Source organism: Podarcis pityusensis, assembly GCF_964106645.2.
Source record: "Podarcis pityusensis genome assembly, chromosome: 8".
Taxonomy (NCBI): Eukaryota; Metazoa; Chordata; class Lepidosauria; order Squamata; family Lacertidae; genus Podarcis; species Podarcis pityusensis.
Window position 1 is genome coordinate 14786189 of NC_138033.1, and position 18924 is coordinate 14805112.

At 45.2% G+C, this 18924-nt stretch overlaps 2 protein-coding genes across 9 annotated transcripts; both read right to left on the minus strand.

Moving 5' to 3' along the window:
* Nucleotides 1–2379: 2379 nt before the first annotated feature.
* Nucleotides 2380–5616, minus strand: LOC308484245 (interferon-inducible GTPase 5-like). Its single transcript, XM_081019022.1, has 2 exons — nt 5363–5616; nt 2380–4192 (listed from the first exon to the last, which is right to left on the minus strand). Exons 1-2 carry the CDS (start codon nt 5574–5576, stop codon nt 3042–3044), a joined length of 1365 nt encoding a protein of 454 aa, XP_080875148.1. The 5' UTR covers nt 5577–5616; the 3' UTR covers nt 2380–3041.
* Nucleotides 5617–6693: 1077 nt separating this feature from the next.
* LOC308484424 (phospholipase A2 inhibitor CNF-like) lies at nt 6694–18154 on the minus strand. Of its 8 annotated transcripts, none has more exons than XM_081019380.1 (6): nt 18061–18154; nt 13105–13205; nt 11698–11811; nt 10885–11034; nt 8884–9015; nt 6694–7040 (listed from the first exon to the last, which is right to left on the minus strand). In XM_081019380.1, the coding sequence occupies exons 2-6, from the start codon at nt 13148–13150 to the stop codon at nt 6835–6837; spliced, it is 648 nt and encodes a 215-aa protein (XP_080875506.1). In that variant the 5' UTR covers nt 13151–13205; nt 18061–18154; the 3' UTR covers nt 6694–6834. The 8 variants fall into 8 exon arrangements, with proteins under 8 accessions (XP_080875506.1, XP_080875505.1, XP_080875504.1 ...); XM_081019379.1 differs by lacking the exon at nt 18061–18154 and adding an exon at nt 15048–15168 and having other exon boundaries at nt 13105–13202; XM_081019378.1 differs by lacking the exon at nt 18061–18154 and adding an exon at nt 14999–15168 and having other exon boundaries at nt 13105–13202.
* Nucleotides 18155–18924: the final 770 nt, after the last annotated feature.

The following is an 18924-nucleotide window of genomic DNA, read 5'->3' on the forward strand; positions in this document are numbered from 1 at the left end:
TTAGCAGAGTCTGTAACCTGAAGTGTATGTAACCTGAGGTACCACTGTAATAGGAACTGCTATGAGAGGAGACATAAGAGGCTGAGATTTCATTGCTGCAAGCGCCAAGCCTGGACAACTTGTAACAAAATGAACTGAAATGAGCTCACCAGCCCTGGAAGCCAGCTCAGCAGAGGCTCTCTACAAACCCTCTGCGTTTTGCTGCCTACTGGGAACTGCTTGTCTAGGCAGCTGGCAAGGATGCTGGAATCACAGAATTGGTGGAGTTGGAAGGGACCCTGAGGATCATCTAGTCCAACCCCCTGTAATGCAGAAACATGCAGCTGTCCCATACGGGGGTCAAACCTGTGACTTTGGCATTATCATCACCACGCTCTAACCAACAGAGCTACTTAACTTGTGCAACCCAACTGGTGGGTTGCACTGACTGTGCATTGTGCGTTACAAACTACGCAGGGTTTAATGATTTGTGGTATTTCTACTCCACCCTTTAGCCAAAAAAAAGGGGGGGAGCTCTTAAGAGCAGTTTACAAAAATCAAAATGGCAGCAGGACCTCAGGCTTACAATCTGGAAGGAAAGGACAGCTCAAGGTATTGAAGTTACAGCTGAGGTTGGTGCTGGTTCTAGCTGTCTTGCCTTGCTAAAATGCCCTCCCCATACTCAATCAGATCCAGAGCAGCACATGTGGCAATTTCCTGGTGAGGAGGGGAGGGCAGCTCCAGATACACAGTTCTTGTATAAGTGTTTCAAAACCTCAAGTTCATTGGAAACGTTAGATTAACATTTGGCAAAGGCCTTTAAAACGAATGCAGCTGACAGCTGCTGCTTCTTTCTAGGCTGGTCTCAGTGATCAGGTAATACTTGTCAGGAATGTTTGTGTGTGTGTGTGTGTGTGTGTGTGTGTGTGTGTGTGTGTGTGTTAATAGAGTTACACCATCACCATCTTATTAAAAAAAAATGCTATAAAGTTGTTATAATGCGCTGGAGGGGGGGGGGCCTTTGAAAAATTGCAGCTTTCTCTTTACCCTGGCACCCCAGGAATCACTTGGAAAACTAAATTTGATTAGCATCTATTTATTTCCACTTTACTGCTTGGACCAAATTCACCCTAAATATGAAGCATAAACAAAGAAATCAGCAGTTGCCCCCACCTGCTAGATGAAACATTAAGCTCTTGTGCATTAAAAGTGGAAAGATCTAACTGATTTGGACAAATTTGGGGGATTGAAACATTATGTGGGAAACAGATTAAGGAACTGAAATTGAACATGAATACCATTATTAAAGATGTGGAACGGCATTAAATATATGAAATACTGCATTAAAGATATGAAACTGGAAATGATGCAAAAATGGCATCTTACCTCACTAACATTTACAACATAGCTCACTATTGTCCTGGCTTGGTTGCAGAGACGGGGTCATTACTGGCACATCTAGTGGATATTCCCCAAGGGGACAATGTTTTGAGACCAGGTGATGATGATTTGGATAAAATGACCCATCAGCATATCACCAGCACTCCAGAGCTAGCCTTACCGAATCTGTATATGAATAAACACAAAGCGTGTTCTCCTTCATGGAGAGCACGTGTTGTGGGGTCTAGCAGGACACCCTCTTCTTTCGCTGCATGTACCGGATCACCCGCCCACCCTCCCTAATTTAGGGCTTTTGTGTTTGACCTTGCTATGCCTGTCATGGGGCCGTCTGCTTTTGGGGCAGGGGCCTGGTAGGAATTTTGTCCATTTGGCTGATTGGCTGGTGCCGTTTGGTTTTTGCCTACTGCGTAGCAAATCGTCACAACTTGTAAGGTTGCGGTTAGGCATTGGTTAAAAAATGGGTTGGTGGAGGGGTAAAGAATTGGCTGTGCCTGCCCCTCCAATGCTACTGCTGCAAGGGAATTCCGTTAAAGGAATCCAGGGGCTCGCCGTTCTTTCGTCCGAATCCCTGGCGTGGGGTTTGGGCTGCGCAAGTCCCTGGGAGCATGCGCGGAGAGTTCAGGGTCTGGTGCCCAGCTCCATTTTCTCCCCAAGTGTTTTCCCTTACTGGCTTTGGCAGGGTTGCGGAAGTCAGTTCTGTCCCTGACCAATGCCTAAGCAACCACTCACATTTTGTATTTTAATAAAGTTGTGGCCAAAATTATGCCAAAAACCTTAAACAAAAATTCTGTGTGAATTGTGATTTCTTTGGGGGGTGGCTTGGGGACCTTGAGACGCAAAGACCTGGTGGATAAACCCTTAACTGGATTTTTGTTGGTAGCAGCAAGTATGGTTATGTCCAAGACAGCAAGGGAACCTGTATTCTCCTGATACGAGTGCGTGTGGTAAACAGCCCCCACAGAGAAATTAACACAAAACCCAGAGCAACACAAGGACAAATTTGCTGGAGAATGGTGAAACTTTATTACAATTACAAAGACACCGGAAAATGAAAGACCAGGCCGAAACATTTGCACCATTTTATAGATAGGATAACAGACAAATATTTGCATCTTTCTTCTTGTTGTAATTTGCTAGCCTTGTCAGGGAACGACTAGTATCACATAGGGGAGTTTCCTGGAACAAAGTGAGAAGAGTTGATTACTTGTTAATAATTTGTTAAAGCTGTAATGGATGGGACATCAAGTTCCGAGGTGTTGGAAAACAACAATAACGAATATTGAAAAAGGGGAGACGGAAGACGAAATGGTTAAATCAACAATGATACAATGGACTACAGACCTGTGACATAATACAGAAATGTGTGCATGGGGAAAGCTGTGGAATGTAGATATGAAATTTACTGCTTGTTACACCTTAAAAGGTAATTATATGAAAACAGAACGGAAGGAATTAGATTATAATATCATGATAATGATTTAATTGATAGAAGATAGGATGCAGCAGAAGGGGAGAAAAAACAACTCCATGAAAAATGGGGTGGCAAGTGGACAAAAACAAGAGAAGAGACAAAACTGTATTTTGATTGTATGTGCTAAAAACGTTGAAACTCAATAAAACATAATGAGGGGAGAATGTTGAAAAAAGAAAACCCTCCATGCCTACACGTTTCTCCTCCCAACTGCCTTGCTAAGAACCCTTTCAGCATCTTCCTCCAAATCATCCACAAATTTTTCCAGCATTCTCAGCGTCGACATAAAAGCAATTCTTCCTGCTGCTGGGGAGCCAAGGAGCAGCAATAGAGGTGAGAACAGAATATGAAAAAACCCGACCTCCGCGTTGGTCAGTAACTCGCCTACACGCAAAGGCAATGCTGAAGATGGAGGGGACTTCATCTGGGCTCTAAGTTCCTCCTCAGGTTGCTGAACCAGCCTAGCAAGTTTGGCAAGAGACTCATCATCCACACCAAACTCCTGATAGTAGTTTAACATGGAAGGCAAGAGGAGGGAGGTATCACAAGCAAAAGGGATGCTTGGCGTTGGGGTTGCGGTGACGCCACACGACACCGTGGCGACCTCCCATGCGTGTTTCTTCAGAACCGCTTTCTTCTTCTGTAGGATACGCATGGAGATGCTTGGAAGGGCCAAAATAAAAGCCCGTTGTTTGTGGACAGGGAGGTCCTTCTCTAGCGTTTCCTCCAAATGGTGGAAATCGTACTTGTTGAGGTCATATCTGGAAAGGAGGAAAACCCCCTGAGAGGTGAATTTTGCTTCTCTGAGGCTCTGCATACAGTCGTCACGGATTTTCCTCAGGACACCCTCCTCATCATAGAAGGGGGCCTGTTGTCTCCTGGCACTTTCCAAATCCAAGTCGACCTTGGTGCGCACAAAGTAAAACTTTTTTCCCAGCTGCTTAATTGCTTTTGCCAGGAGAATATCATTCTGGCCTAAACGGCGGCAGCTGACAATAATGAAGAAGTCATAGCGGTCAAAGTTTACCTGCTGGAGGTACGTATCAGCTGTGAATTGATTTGTGCCAATTCCTGGGAGATCCCATATTGTTACACTGGGAAGTTTAGGGTGCTGGTAAGGGACTACCTCCATAGTGGTCTCACATACTCCAGTTTGTGCAGCACCTACTTCACGATCGCCAAGACCTCGAAGGGCATTGACCAGGGCAGATTTCCCAGCACCCGTTACTCCCGAAATGGCGATATCAAGCTTGATCTTATCTGGTGTTTCCAGCAAAATGCTAAGGACATCTGCCATTCTTCTGTTTTCCAGAAACTCAGCCATGGTTGTGGAGGTCTCACCTGAAAGAACATAAGGGAGAGACATTTCATTTTCATAGACTCACAGGTGCCAAAACAGTGCCGTGGAGATGCCTGCCTGGTGTCAACCACACTAAAACAGAAATGCACACAAGTGCAAAAACATTAAGAGAAATCAGCTGCAACCTTCCAACAGCTTGTCCTCACCCACAAAGGTGCTCTCCATCGCCTCCTGAGACAGACAGAGGACAACAATACAATACTGGCATCAGATATTGATATGTCATTGAAATAAACAGTGTAGCATTTTCTCTGCAGGACGGAAAAACTGGGCAGTTTCAAGATACAGTGGTACCTCGGGTTACATACGCTTCAGGTTACATACGCTTCAGGTTACAGACTCCGCTAACCCAGAAATAGTGCTTCAGGTTAAGAACTTTGCTTCAGGATAAGAACAGAAATCGGGCTCTGGCAGCACGGCAGCAGCAGGAGGTCCCATTAACTAAAGTGGTCTTCAGGTTAAGAACAGTTTCAGGTTAAGTACAGACCTCCGGAACGAATTAAGCACTTAACCCGAGGTACCACTGTAGTCTGTTTAAAAAGATACCAGTTTGTGCAAGGTTTGGAACTGCCAGCATCAACGCCTTTTTAACAGCCCACAACCTTTGGTCCTCAGGGCACGGAAGTGAGACTCTGGAAACCTCGCCAGTAATGCTGGCCTAATCACTCTGGAAACTGCATCACACCAAGCATCAGACCACTGCTCCATCGAGCTCAGTACTGTCAGCACTGACCGGTAGCGGCCCTCCAGCTTTGCAGAAAGGAAGGCATTCCCAGGATGCTGGGGATTAAATCTGATACGGTTTGCGTGCAATGCGTGTGCTTCGCCGCTAAGCTGCAGCCTTTCCCCCCATTTGCAGAAGGTTGGAAGAAGCAGAAATACGGGAGAGGAAGAAGAAGCCAGAATCACGAAAGCAGCAGCAGCTGCCGGACTGCTTTTAGCAAGGAGGGAGGCTAAAGCCAGCTGCAGGTGCGCGCGTGTTTTGGGGGGCTTCTAAGTGGGGACCCCGCAAACTTTGGCACGCACTCTTTCTCCCAGCACCCACAGGTCTCTTGCACTATCCCCCCCCCCCCCCCGCCACGCTACAAGCTCAAGGAGGGTGGCTGGCTGTTGCCACAGCTTAAAGGGCTTGGAAGGGGTTTTGAGCTCACCTTCAGTTCCCTGCAAAGCGGCTGGAGTCTTACTCGAGAGTAGGCCTCCGCTTTGGTGCCGTAGCAGCAACGCGCAAAACAACCTTGACGCCTGCCTGCAATTCTCCGGGACCCCTTGGAAGTAAAAGTGAAACAAACCTTCAGTCTGCCCACACCCAAACTCAAGTCTCTGTGCCTGGTGCCACCTTGTGGCCCTAATTTTTACGTACACCATGGGAAGGTTTAAAGGTTACCCAACTAAGTATTAACTGACATGGTGAGAATTTTAGTATAGCTCATTTTTTCTACGTGCTTTAGGTTTCTTCTTTATGACTACTGTTGTAATAAATAATCTTTCATAGAAAATATTGCATTACATTCTTCATTAAATTATCTTTCCGTTGATTTATAATTTTATGGTATTGCTCAAAAAAAGAAAAGGAAAAAAAGTGGTGTTATGAGCCATCATTGCCAAAACCAGATGACACCTGACTGGCTCTCTAAACACTCTTCTTTAAGCATAGAGAATCTTATTAACTGCCCCGAGATCTTCAAATGAAGGGCTTTATATAAAATTAATAAATCATAATAATCCTGAAGGAGCTGCTCCTGTACAGATGCCCAGACAAGGGCTAGGGCCATAGCACTCCTCCCAAGGCAATCTGGGTGGGGTAGTACCTATTTGATATATGTCATGGGACTCTCCACCACCAGATCAACCTCTTGGTGAATCAACCTGCAGGCGGCTTGGTTGATATGCGTTATACGCAATGCCTAAGTCAAAGCTCCTTACATCTTTAATCAATGAAGTTGTGGCCTAATTTGAACCAAAAATAATGTCATGAGTGGTCTGATACACAGTGCAGGATGGTTGGCTCAGTACCTGTGAATGCAATTAATATCTTAGCCCATTCTTGCTGCATGCAGTTTGACGCTTCTTAAAATGTTGGTAACTTGACTTTGGCCCAATTTTGAGTTTGGACCTCTGAGCACTTCAATTGGCAGGTCTGCAGAAACAGCAGGGAAGGACTGTGGCTCAGCAACAGAGCTCCATGCAGAACAAACCGGGCTCATTCCCAGCATCCCAGCTCATTCCCTCCCGCTGCCACCGCACCACTGCCGCACGATTTCTGTTCTCATCCTGAAGCAAAATTCTTAACCCGAGGTACTATTTCTGGGTTAGTGGAGTCTGTAACCTGAAGCGTCTGTAACCCGAGGTACCACTGTATAGGGCTGGCAGAGAACTCTTTCTGAAACCTGGAGAGACACTGCCCATTAAACAGTACTGAATTAGATTGTTTGACTCCGTAGAAGGCAGAGTCCTATGTTCTTAGGCAGACAAAGATAGGATCTCAGTTTTTTCAACTTTTATTAACTTTCACTCAATACAACAGAGAAGAAGGCAAATACCCTTGAAAGGCCGAAGTGAAAACAAGAGGCAAAGGGGGAAGAGAGGAGTATTTCTTCATTGCTGAGATGCTGTAAAAGAGACATTATAAGAGAAGTTTCATCAGCAGGAGAACCAGGAGGGGATATGCTAACGAGGGAGCAGCCCTGCTGGCTTGAGAGACCTTGGCCTGGGAACAGGTCACATTTCTCATATTAGGAAAGGCAGAAAGCGGTTTGTTCATTGATTGTAGTGTCTGGCAGCCAGATTCAGAAATGCAGCCCTTCATGGTGCTATTTACGACGTTCGTGTCTGCAAGGGAAATCAAAGGCGAGTGGTCAGGGGAGTCAGGAACTAGCGCGCACACACAAAAAACCCGATCTGCTCAATTTAAAAAAATACCTATCCACGGTAGGACACATATATTTTATCCATCATGGCTGACCTTAAGCTGATATACCAAATTAGAACAAAGGAGCAAAAGAGGTTAAGGTATTATGATATTGTTATGTAAATGTATGAGCAGGAATTGATAATTAGTATTATACAGTGGTACCTCTGGTTAAGAACTCACGGTAATTCGTTCCGGAAGTCCGTTCTTAACCTGAAACTGTTCTTAGCCTGAGGTACCACTTTAGCTAATGGGGCCTCCCGCTGCCGCCGTGCAATTTCTGTTCTCATCCTGAAGCAAAGTTCTTAACGCGAGGTACTACTTCCGGGTTAGCGGAGTCTGTAACCTGAAGCGTTTGTAACCCAAGGTACCACTGTAATTAACAATAATAATAAATTGAATACAAGGAATGAAATGTGAATCAGAGATAAATATGTAATATCAAGGAGCAATGGGAGAAAGTAGGGACAAATTGAGGACAAAGAGTGAGAAGTCAACTTTTGGGGAGAAATTATATTAAATTTGGTGTAATTTGGCATTGATTTGTTGAAATTTTGGAAAACTAATAAATATTATTTGGCAAACAAAAATACAAAAAAGGGAACATCAGATGAAAAGGTCAACTGCAAATAGCCTAAGGATAGCAAAGAGGAGGTTTCAAGGAAATACCCAATTTGTCAGACCATCTAAGCTCTTGCCATGGTTACCATGGTACAGTCTGTTTGCATCGGAACAGGTTCCCCTGACAATACAGAGCAAGACTGAAAGAGCCCAACCAACTGTTCTGCTTTCTAACCAAAATGGTTGCTGTGACTGGACTCGAAAGTTACCTGCCTTGAGCTACTAGACCGGAGGGGGCAGGGGGACCTCTGCCCCACTGGCCAATTTTGGCCTCCCAGGCACATGAGGGCATTTCCCTCAAGCCACACCCACCTGCCAAGACATCACTCATGACATCAGTTGATGGGCAGAAGGGTGGGGCTCAATTCTGCATCTGCTGCAGGTGCCTCCAGGCTGGTGTTTATTGTGGGCGTATTTTGCAACGTGTTGTTGGCACACTAATAGGAAGTGGTGGGTTTCCAGTGCTACCACATTATTCCTGTCCGGAGGGGATTTAGCCCCCAACAAAAGCAGGACAAAATTAAATATTTGTGGTAGGAAAAGTTATGGGATTTCAGCAGGATATGCACTGGTTCGAAATGAAGCAGTGACTGTCCCAGAACCTTTGCAGCAGCAGTCTTGAAAGGGAGAATCGTGTGTCATCACCCTGATAGCATCCTGAGTACAAATCATCATGAACGCATAATCAAAAGATGACTGGATAAATCATTCTAGCTCATCATTGTCCGCTACTCTGACTGGCAGTGGCCCTCCAGAGTCTCGGGGAAGATCTTTTCTATCTATGGCCTTTAACTGGAGGTGCCAGTGATTCAGCTTGGGGTTTTTTGCAAGGAAAGTATGCTAGAAGCAACATTAACTACATCCATGCATTTAAGGTGCACATTTTTCTTTGGTAAATAGCAGCCACAAGAAATTCTGAGGGGACAAGGGGATGAAGAGGGCAGGGTTGGGGGAAAATTAACTCTTTCTCTCCCTGCCTCAGTCTCCACAAAAGTCACCTCTCTGAAGATGCTGTTTGCATCTCAGGAAAAGCTAGCCCTGAGCTACAATTCTTTCCCACCGATACTGAAAATCAATCCACATCCCATAGGAAGAAGAAAAACTGAAATGGACTGCAGCATCGGAAATCACAATTAGCAATACCTGTAACCGTGATAAAACCTATGCAGAAAGCATTCCCTCCAGTACAATAGACATATTCCTCAGGGCATACATCATTTTTAGAATAGCAGGATGGGCAAAACTTTCCATTGACATCGGGGGGCATTCTTGGCACTGAAACATAAGAGGAATCAATTGAATTAAGGAAAGACAGTGTGGTGCAGATTAGTTTAGACAAAGTATTCCTAGTCCTTACCTCCCACCTATGATCCCCTGCCCCCAGCAGTGCAGAAGCAGAAGCTTCCTAACCCTTTTTGATGCATGCTGTGTCTGTCTAGACAGTAGAAAGTGATTACTTCTTTCCTCATGGTATTGGGCTAAAATGACTACTACTACTACTACTACTACTAATAATAATAATTTATATCCCGCCCATCTGGCTGGGTTTCCCCAGCCACTCCGGGCGACTCCCAACAGAATATTAAAAACACGATAAAACATCAAACATTAAAAAGTTCCCTAAACAGGGCTGCCTTCAGATGTCTTCTAAAAGTCAGATAGTTGTTTATTTCCTTGAGGTCTGGTGGGAGGGCATTCCACAGGGCAGGTGCCACTATCGAGAAGGCACTCTGCCTGGTTCCCTGTAGCTTCACTTCTCACAATGAGGGAACTGCCAGAAGGTCCACAGAGCTGGACCTCAGTGTCCGGGCTGAACGATGCGGGTGGAGACGCTCCTTCAGGTATACTGGGCCAAGGCCATTTAGAGCTTTAAAGATCAGCACCAACACTTTAAATTGTGCTTGGAAACGTACTGGGAGCCAATGTAGGTCTTTCAGGAATGGTGTTATATGGTCCCGGCGGCCACTCCCAGTCACCAGTCTAGCTGCCGCATTCTGGATTAACTGTAGTTTCCGGGTCATCTTCAAAGGTAGCCCCACGTAGAGCACATTGCAGTAGTCCAAGCAGGAGATAACCAGAGCATGCACCACTCTGGCGAGACAGTTCACAGGCAGATAGGGTCTCAGCCTACGTAGCAGATGGAGCTGGTAAACAGCTGCCCTGGACACAGATTTGACCTGTACCTCCATGGACAGCTGTGAGTCCAAATTGACTCCCAGGCTGTGGACCTGGTCCTTCAGGGGCACAGTTACCCCATTCAAGACCAGGGAGTCCTCCACACCTGCCCTGCTGTATTCCTTCATGTGCCTGAAGGGCACATCCATTGATCTCCACACATCCATCGTTCTCCACACATCCATCTTTTGCCAGTTATGCTCCTTGTCAGACTTCTGGTCTGGGCAGAATGCCGGAAGAATGACCTGAGCTCTACGGAAAGGTTTGCTTTAGGAACAAACATACCTAGGATCCGTTTACAGCAAAGTTCTCTCAGGGCAGAAAACAGAAGGTTGCATATGCTACTAGTCCACTGAGATCCAATGGGGAAGCCCCAGGGGTAGTTTTCCAGGCAGCAAAGGAAGCTTCCAGGCTGAGCCTGATGCCTGGGAAACTGATCCTGCCCACTCGCTCAACTGCAAATTGCGAGGGGGCATGGGGGCAGACCTCCAGGAGTGGGCTCAGCCCAACCCTCTAGTATATGCGGCACTGCCCCATCGTGCTCTGCCACCCGCTACCGAGCACAGGCAAATGACAAATTGAAACGTGCCCAGTTGGCCCACAACTGCACAAACATGCATGGTGCCAAACCCATACTTTAAAAATGGCAAAAACCTCCTTAAAAGAGCCCAGGAAGGGCAAAAGGCACAAAAACAGAGCCTAGCAACCCAACAAGCCTTTGCAAGTGCAATCCGAGGAACCCTTGACCGACCATTGAGGCCTGTGGAGAGTTGGAGGTGTGGAGGGAGTGAATGTCGTGGAGTTGGGCGTTGGTAAGTGCTGTTGGTTTTAAAGGGTTTCCAGAGGTTTTAAGGTTGTTTGGAGGCTTTTCCAATGGTGTTTCAAATATACTCAATTTCACATAAATGCTCGGAGCCTCGGAACATAACCCCTGTGCAAATTGGGAGTTGCCCGTAAAATAATACCTACATTCAGGGGAATCTGGCGAACAATTCTCCTTTGAGCAGCAGACAGTGCTTTCCCTGATGTGTTTATCCTGTCCAAGATCGATCTCGAACCATATTTTGCAGAGGTCAGGGGAAAGGCAGCCCTTCACTACTTTTGTAACTGTGGTGTTATCTGCAGAAAACAAGAAAGGAGGGTATATTTAGAAGGCGTAAGGGGATGCCTGCAGAATCCTCGTGGGTTATGCGTCAAATGGGCATGCACGACAGGCGATGAAGATGCACAAAGAATACACAAGCTAACCTTTTTCACTTCAAGGGCGGCAAGAACTGGGCAGAAAGTGAAAACCAGACTGAGGTAAAGAACAAAATTGGGCGGGGTAAATCCCAGAGCCCCAAAGGAGATTAAGTGTGAGAATCTCACCCTTCCTTAGTATGCAGTATGCTATTCAATAAGGCTTGAAATATTGAGTCCCCACCCCAATATGCATTTATAGACAGGAAAATGAAGGCACAATGAGTTATATAATGAGAAGAGGCACTATTCTTCTTGGGCAGTAGAGGCCCAGCCAATACACCCTGAGCTGTCTTTCTGAGAACGAGGGTAAAACCCAACATATGGCTTTGAAGGCCATGACCCTACTTGCTTTCTCCACACCTCACACACAAGGATGAGACAGTTGCTCAGTAGCAGGGCTAATGTCCTGCACACAGAAGGCAAGAGATTCTCTCTCTCATTCGAGGATGTGAGCAGCCCTCCAGGTTGGGAAGGACCAATGTTGCCAGTGGATTCATGAGTTTTGCACAAAACTGCAGTCTATTCACTCCTACGGTCCACCTTTTGGGCGTTCTGCCAAAGTAATGTAACACACATCATCAGCAGAAGGGCAAGGTTCCTTTCTGCCAGTGCAGAATGTTTCTCCACGGCAAACTACACAGTCCAAAGAGGCACCTGGAGAAAGGGAAGAGAAGACAATTGCATGAATGATACAGGGTGGGTAGAATTCAAAGCTGTCAACCAGAGTAGAGGGTTGATATGGCTGCCCCTCTACTTTTGTTTTTGTATTTATTTTTAAACCACTCAGAACTCTTTCTGGCATCCTTTTTACTGCATATTCTAGATGACTTGTACTCAACAGTGATACTAGGGCAGTCATACACATTTCAGTGCTGTTTAAGCCTGCAAACGTTTTTGGGCGGTCACATTGCATCATTTCCAATCAGGGTATTCCCCCCCCAAAAAAAAATTCTGCTCCACACAACAATAATGCAGTAGCATTGGGGAAGCTCTCCAGAACAAACTAAAGCAAAGCATATCCACCAGTAATACACTGCTATTGTATTAATGACATTATTGTAGAATATACCCACAACAAAACAAGGTCTCCAAAACCTTGTGGCTATAAGCAAGGCTCTGTGCGCTTCATATACTCCTTATTTATTTTAAAAATGAACCTGTATGCCAGATAAAGGAGCAAATTTACATTAAGTACATTTTTGCCCTCCTGTGTTTCTGTGGAATCAGAGCACGCACACAGACCCTGTTCTTGCATTGCTCTTGTATACAGCAGTTAGGTTTGTAGATAGCAGATAGGATTGGGACCGTACTTTTAGCCTTGCCCATGACATTGCATCTTACCATAAGCATGTGTTGGGTGTCTGCCGGGTGTACCCAGGCACCCCCTAATGTTTTAAAAAACCAGTGACCAGGAGAAGCAGACAGAGAGAGGCACAGGCAGAATAAAAAGGCTAGAATGGATCTGCAGCTTCTGTCTGCATCTCTCTCTGGAAGTGGCAATGGGGTGATTGGCTCCAGCGGTGGCAGTAAAGGAGGAGGAGGACCTGGTTTTTTTTAGTTTTTTAAGTTTGGCGCTTTTTTTTTTTTTTGCTATTTATTTTGCGTTTCTGTTTTTGAGGCTTTTTTGAAAATGCCGATTAATTTTCCCGAGGATGAAAAAAATAATCTCAAACTCATGCAGAAATATGGAGAACTAAATTTAAATTGGAAAAATGATGAGCTGAGAGAGAAAAAATGAAGTTGACAGATTCAGCCATCCCTACTGGATAGTCATGTAAATAAATAGACACCAAGTCATACCAGCTTGGATGTAATTCAGTGTTTTGCAGTCGATGGCCCGGGATTATGAGAGTTGCAGTCCAGGGCCTCTAGGCTGAAGAACACAGATTTCCTAATGAAATAAATCTCCCACTCTGATACCATTAGGAGCTTCCAGCTGCCCCTTACCTGTAGTTAGCAGAGAGAAGAAGAAAATTCCCAGAAGAGCCTGCATGGCGATGGTTCAAAAGCTCCTTCAATGAAGCAAATGTTGTGACTCAAAGTATCTGCTAAAACATTCACGGCAGCAAGATAAATAAAAATATAAGACTTGTTGCCCAGCAGGAAATTCATTACCACAAGCTGAAAACATGAATTCCAGGTAGAGGTGACCTATCCTTTGCCCAAAGAGTCATGTTGGCAATTGAGCAAGCAGCTGAGGTCTGGTTTTTGCAAGCTCTCTGTCTTCCTGAAGACACAGTCCAGCTGCACAGTGGTACCTTGGTACTCAAATGCCTTGGTACGCAAATGCCGAAAACCCGGAAGTAAGTGTTCCGGTTTTCGAATTTTTCCGGAAGCCAAACGTCCAATGCAGCTGTCGGCTATTGTTTCCAGGGCAAGGAGCAAATAAATTTGGATTTGAACCTGGGACCCTCTGCACGCAAAGCAGATGCTTTGCCACTGAGCTGCATATTTTCCACAAGAGACGGGCAGGATCAGACCAAACCTAGCCCAACCAATTATGTCATCTGGTTAATATGAGAGCAACTGTTTAAGAACTGGTGCATGCATTTGATTCCACACACACACCCTTCCCTCTCTACCTCTTTTCCCTCATGTAACACATTTTTTAAGACTGTAAAAGTCTGTCTTGTTTTTAATTGATTGCACGTGAGCCACTCTGGGAGCCTTTTTGGCATAAGGGCAAGGTACGAATGCTCCAAATAAATAAATAAAGTAAGCCAAAAAGGAGGTAGCTGGGGTTATTGGTTTGTTTTGGTTCTTACTTTTATTATGCATTTGGGGGTTTTTATTGTATTTTTTTGTTGCAAATCACCCTGAGATCTATGGATGGACAGTTAATAATAATAATAATCAGTGCTTTTTTCTGGGGGTACGCAAGGGTATGCATACCCCTAAACATTTTGTAAATCTTTGTACTTTTGTTCATGTACGGTATTTATTTCCCCCCGATTTGAACTATAAAATTGTGATTTTCTTGAGTCAAAATGAGAGTACCCTTAAGCATTTTTTAAAGGGGAAAAAAAGCACTGATAATAATAATAACAACAACAACAATCCAACTTCCCACTGTGGCCCAAACGGATGCCTTTACACAACCAGGAGATAGATAGATAGATAGATAGACAGATAGATAGATAGATAGATAGATAGATATGATATGATATAAACATCCATGAGCCACTTTCTGTTCCATTTCTGTTCCACCCAGAGAACCTCTCAACCACCGTTCCTAGTGACCAGCGATACCTTCGCCTCTGCCAATTAATATTTATCCTCTTAAAACTGCGAAGCTGGTGGCTATAGGCAAACACCAAGATACATAACACGGAAGGCAGGGGGGAGGAGAATACGGCCAGATCCTTCCTTGTAAAGCCACAGCCCCACACAAGCTAACCCGCAGCCCATTAAAATCCAAATTGTTAGGCAACCCTGCATTAAATTCCAAATTGTTAGGCAATCCTACAGCAGGCCTTTGCCCCGCTGGAGTCAGATGAGATATCTCTTATCTCAAGGCCGAGGGAGCTTAGGGGCTGGGGCAACCCCATTTGGGTGGGTGGGGGAATAAGTCATTATTATTATTATTATTATTATTAGGAAACTGGCAGGCCTTGGATTCATTAATTGTTTTGTTTTGTAAGGTGTATACCTACCGCCCGGGGAAAAAAATAAAAATAAAAATCTTCAAAGCGGATCAGAGCAGGAATGCAGGCTGAGGCCTAGTCCTATCCAGGCTAAGAGCCTTTGCCACCGCCACCCAGCCCTCTCCCCACCCCGGCTTCTTCTTCTCACTACAAAATTGGGGAAGGGGCCTCTTCTTTTTGGCCTCTACATAACAAACCTCTCCAAACAGACTCCCAGCCGCCAAGCGTCTCCGTTTTTGGACCCACCATAAATGCAAAGCGCTACAGAACCGCTATGGAACTGTCATGGCTCCCCACCCACCCCGGCCTAAGGATCCTAGGAACCAGTGCCGGATTTACGTATAAGATAAACAAGTTATAGCTTAGGGCCCCACTCTCTTGGGGAGGGCAAAAAAAATAAAGGAGGGAAAAAACTGGATGTACGTTTCCAAAATATAAGATAAAAAAACAAATAAAACCTACATGCAGCGACAGTCTTTTGTGTTGTGTAGGCTCCTATGATGTAAGTCATGGGCCCCGCCTGCTAGCCTGCTCCCTAAAATATCACTGGTTTGCTCATTTCTATATAAATTACTTTGATAAAATGCATATTTTGTTATGTGCAAATGGCTTTAGATACCTATTAGGTCCATAAATTACCATATAGCATATATTCAGCACAAAAAAAAGTGATAATTTGTTGTTGACAAAGGAAAGCTGGACATATAAATGGCCCCATTACCTTCAGTAGTTTAGGGCCTCATCAAACCTAAACCTGGCCCCGCTGGGAACTATAGTTTATTATTTATTATTTATATTTTATTTATGCTTTTCAGGTTTATACATTTCACAAATTTAAGTCTTTTTAACATTTCAAAACTTGACTTCCTTCCCCCTCTTTCTGCGGCTCCTTAAATTTATTTTTAATATTTTTGCATATCCAAGTTAACTTAATTTGCTCATTTATTCATCCGCTTTGAATATATACTTCTATGAAACTGCAGGTTATTGCAACAATCCTGCCAATGTTCTTACCTGTTTACAATTTATCTGTAAACATTCAATAAGCCCTTCCCATTCTTTTATAAAATGTTTGTTATCTTGATTTCTTATTCTTCCAGTAAGTTTCACCATTTCTGCATATTCTGCATAAGTTTTTGGATCCATTCTTCCTTTACTGGGACTTCTGCTTCTTTTCATATTGGGACGAGTAACATTCTTGTCGCTGTAGTAGCATACATGAATATGTTTCTATACACCTAAGGTAGTTCTGTCCCTGTAATTCCCAAAAGAAAAGCTTCTGGCTGTTTTACAAACGTTATTTTAAACATCGCTTTTGATTCATTATATATCATTTTCCAGTAAGCTTTAACCTTACTACAAGACCACTGTAGCCTTATGAGGCTTTGCCCTCGGGTGGGAAAAATATTGCGCCTGGGAAAGGGAAGTGGGAGTCAACAGACACTCAAGGAATAGTTCGGAGAAAAGGCTTTTATTTCTACCATCCATGAACTGGTAGAAGGAGCAAGTGTGATAAGTCACAAAAAGCATGCACGAAGTTCACAGTCCTGTGCAGAAGCATATACCGTATTTTTCGCCCTATAGGACGCACTTTTCCCCCTCCAAAAATGAAGGGGAAATGTGTGTGCGTCCTATGGGGCGAATGCAGGCTTTCGCTGAAGCCTGGAGAGCGAGAGGCGTCGGTGCGCCTCCCCGTTGTCCCCCGAGCTTGTGGGGCTGGCCGATGTCTGCCCGGCGTGAGGGGCGCTCTGCTTCAGGGTGCCCCACGCACCGGGCGGCAGGCTGCAGACACCTGTGCGAAGCACGGGGCGTCCTCCGGAGGGCGCCCCGTGCTTCACGCAGGTGTCCGCAAGCCTTGCGCGCCCGGGGGAACTCCCCCCGAGCGCGCACGGCTTGCGGGCGGCAGCCGGCAGCGCGGAGCATGGGGCGCCCTCCGGAGGACGCCCCGTGCTTCGCGCAGGTGTCTGCAGCCTGCCACCCGGCGCGTGGGGCGCCCTGAAGCAGAGCGCCCCTCACGCCGGGCAGACATCGGCCAGCCCCACAAGCTCGGGGGACAACGGGGAGGCGCAGCGCCACCATCCCACTGTTCCCCGGCCTGGTTTTGGGGGGGAAATAAAGGAACAAAAATTTTCCTTTATTTCCTCCCCAAAAAAGTAGGTGCGTCCTATGGGACGGAGCATCCTATGGAACGATAAATACGGTATACCCCTTTCCAGTTCCCTCCTCCTTTCTCCTCCCTCAGGAGTCCTGCCCATGAGTTCCTCTGAGCATGAACAGAAAGCTGTCTTGGGACTCTTGGACTCTTGGCACCCTTCCCAGGAAAGGGGGAATGAGAAGCCGAGGGGGTGGGTCGAGGAGCCCTGGTGGTTCAGCATGTCCAAGATGTTGCAACCGAATGAGATAAGATTCAGTTTCTCAGGCCTGCTATGAACAGAGCCTATTCATTAGCCTTTAAAAGTAACATTTTGCCTTTTGCCACAGCATCTTGTGAGAAAAGCAGAGAAGAGCAGAGAAAAGCTGTTTTGGATTTTTTAGAAGACAAAAGGAGTTTTGGACAGTTTTGAGGCCTGGGGTGATTATTGAAGCCTGGGGTGATTTCGCAGACAGGATTTGGGTATTCTGTCCCTGCACCACCACATATGATAAAAAGAACCTTATTTCTCTTTACATTTTCAACACTTATTTGATTTAGATACATTTTTGCCAATTTACTCGGTGTTAGATACCATCAATATATCATTTTCATATCCTGGGAACTATAAGGGTGCTAGGAGTTGTTAGGCGTGGCTGCAAACTCCCCTGACAGACCTACAATTCCCCAGGTGGTTTGAACAGATGGTCCCCGCCCCATTGCCTGACCTCCCCCCTCCCAAAAAAACCCTCTTCTCAAAGAAGCATCTAAAAAGGCTCCTTCCCCTGCTTCAGGTATCTTGCACCCTGCAATCAGCAGGCAAGGTCCTTGGAGCCAAGTCCTAGGGGCTGAAGTCACTTCAGCCCCCCAATAAAATATTTGAGGGGACTGCCCCACCAAAGTTGATGGGCATTGCCATTCGAATGGTGTGCACGCACCAGGGGTTACCCAGGTCCCCCCAATATTTTATTCAAGTTGACACCCCTGGAGGACAGGTGAGCCAGTGGCCATTGACCTATGGCGGGGCCTTTGCGGTGGCATTTCCCTGGTGAAGTTTATCTGCCTCCCTAGTTAATCAACTTTTAGGAAGAAATTAGAAACATTCCTGTTTTAGACACACATACTTACAGCTCCCATTTAGCCTTTTCATATCTCTTGAGTTGTTGCATAACATACCCTCCAACGTTTCTCCGATGAAAATGGGGACATCCTATTCCATCATCATCATTTTATTATTTATACCCCGCCCATCTGACTGGGTTGCCACAGCCACTCTGGGCAGCTTCCAACATATATAAAAACAGAATAAAACTTTTTTTAAAACTTCCCTACACAGGGCAGCCTTCAGATGTCTTCTAAACGTTGTATAGTTACTTATCCCCTTGGCTTGGGGGTTGCATAACTCCATACGCTCAAACATTTCTCCGATGAAAATAGGGACGTCCTAAGGAAAAGTGCGACATTCCGGGATCAAATCAGAAACCAGGACAGCTTCTGTAAATCCAGGACCGTCCCTGGAAAATAGGCACACTTGAAGGGTCTCTTCTAAATATGCTCACATTTTTCAGTTGTACATTTGAAGGCTATACATTGAAAGTAAAAAAACAATGGAGGTTAAAATATAGTGTATTATTACTGCTGACAATGACTAATAAAGATACCGATAATTCGCTTCTGAGTGTGTGCTGGGGGACACACACATTTCACAGGCATTCAATGGGTAAAAAGACAGTTCCTGGCAACCTGGAAATCAATGGTTGAATGTTTTTAGAATGCTTTAAAAATGTTTTATCTCAATATGTTTGCCATCTTGGGCTCCTTCAAAAGGAAGCGTGGGATATAGATTACATAAACTACTATTATTATTACTACAGTGGTACCTCAGGTTAAGTACTTAATTTGTTCTGAAGGTCCGTTCTTAACCTGAAACTGTTCTTAACCTGAAGCACCACTTTAGCTAATGGGGCCTCCCGCTGCTGCCGTGCCGGCAAA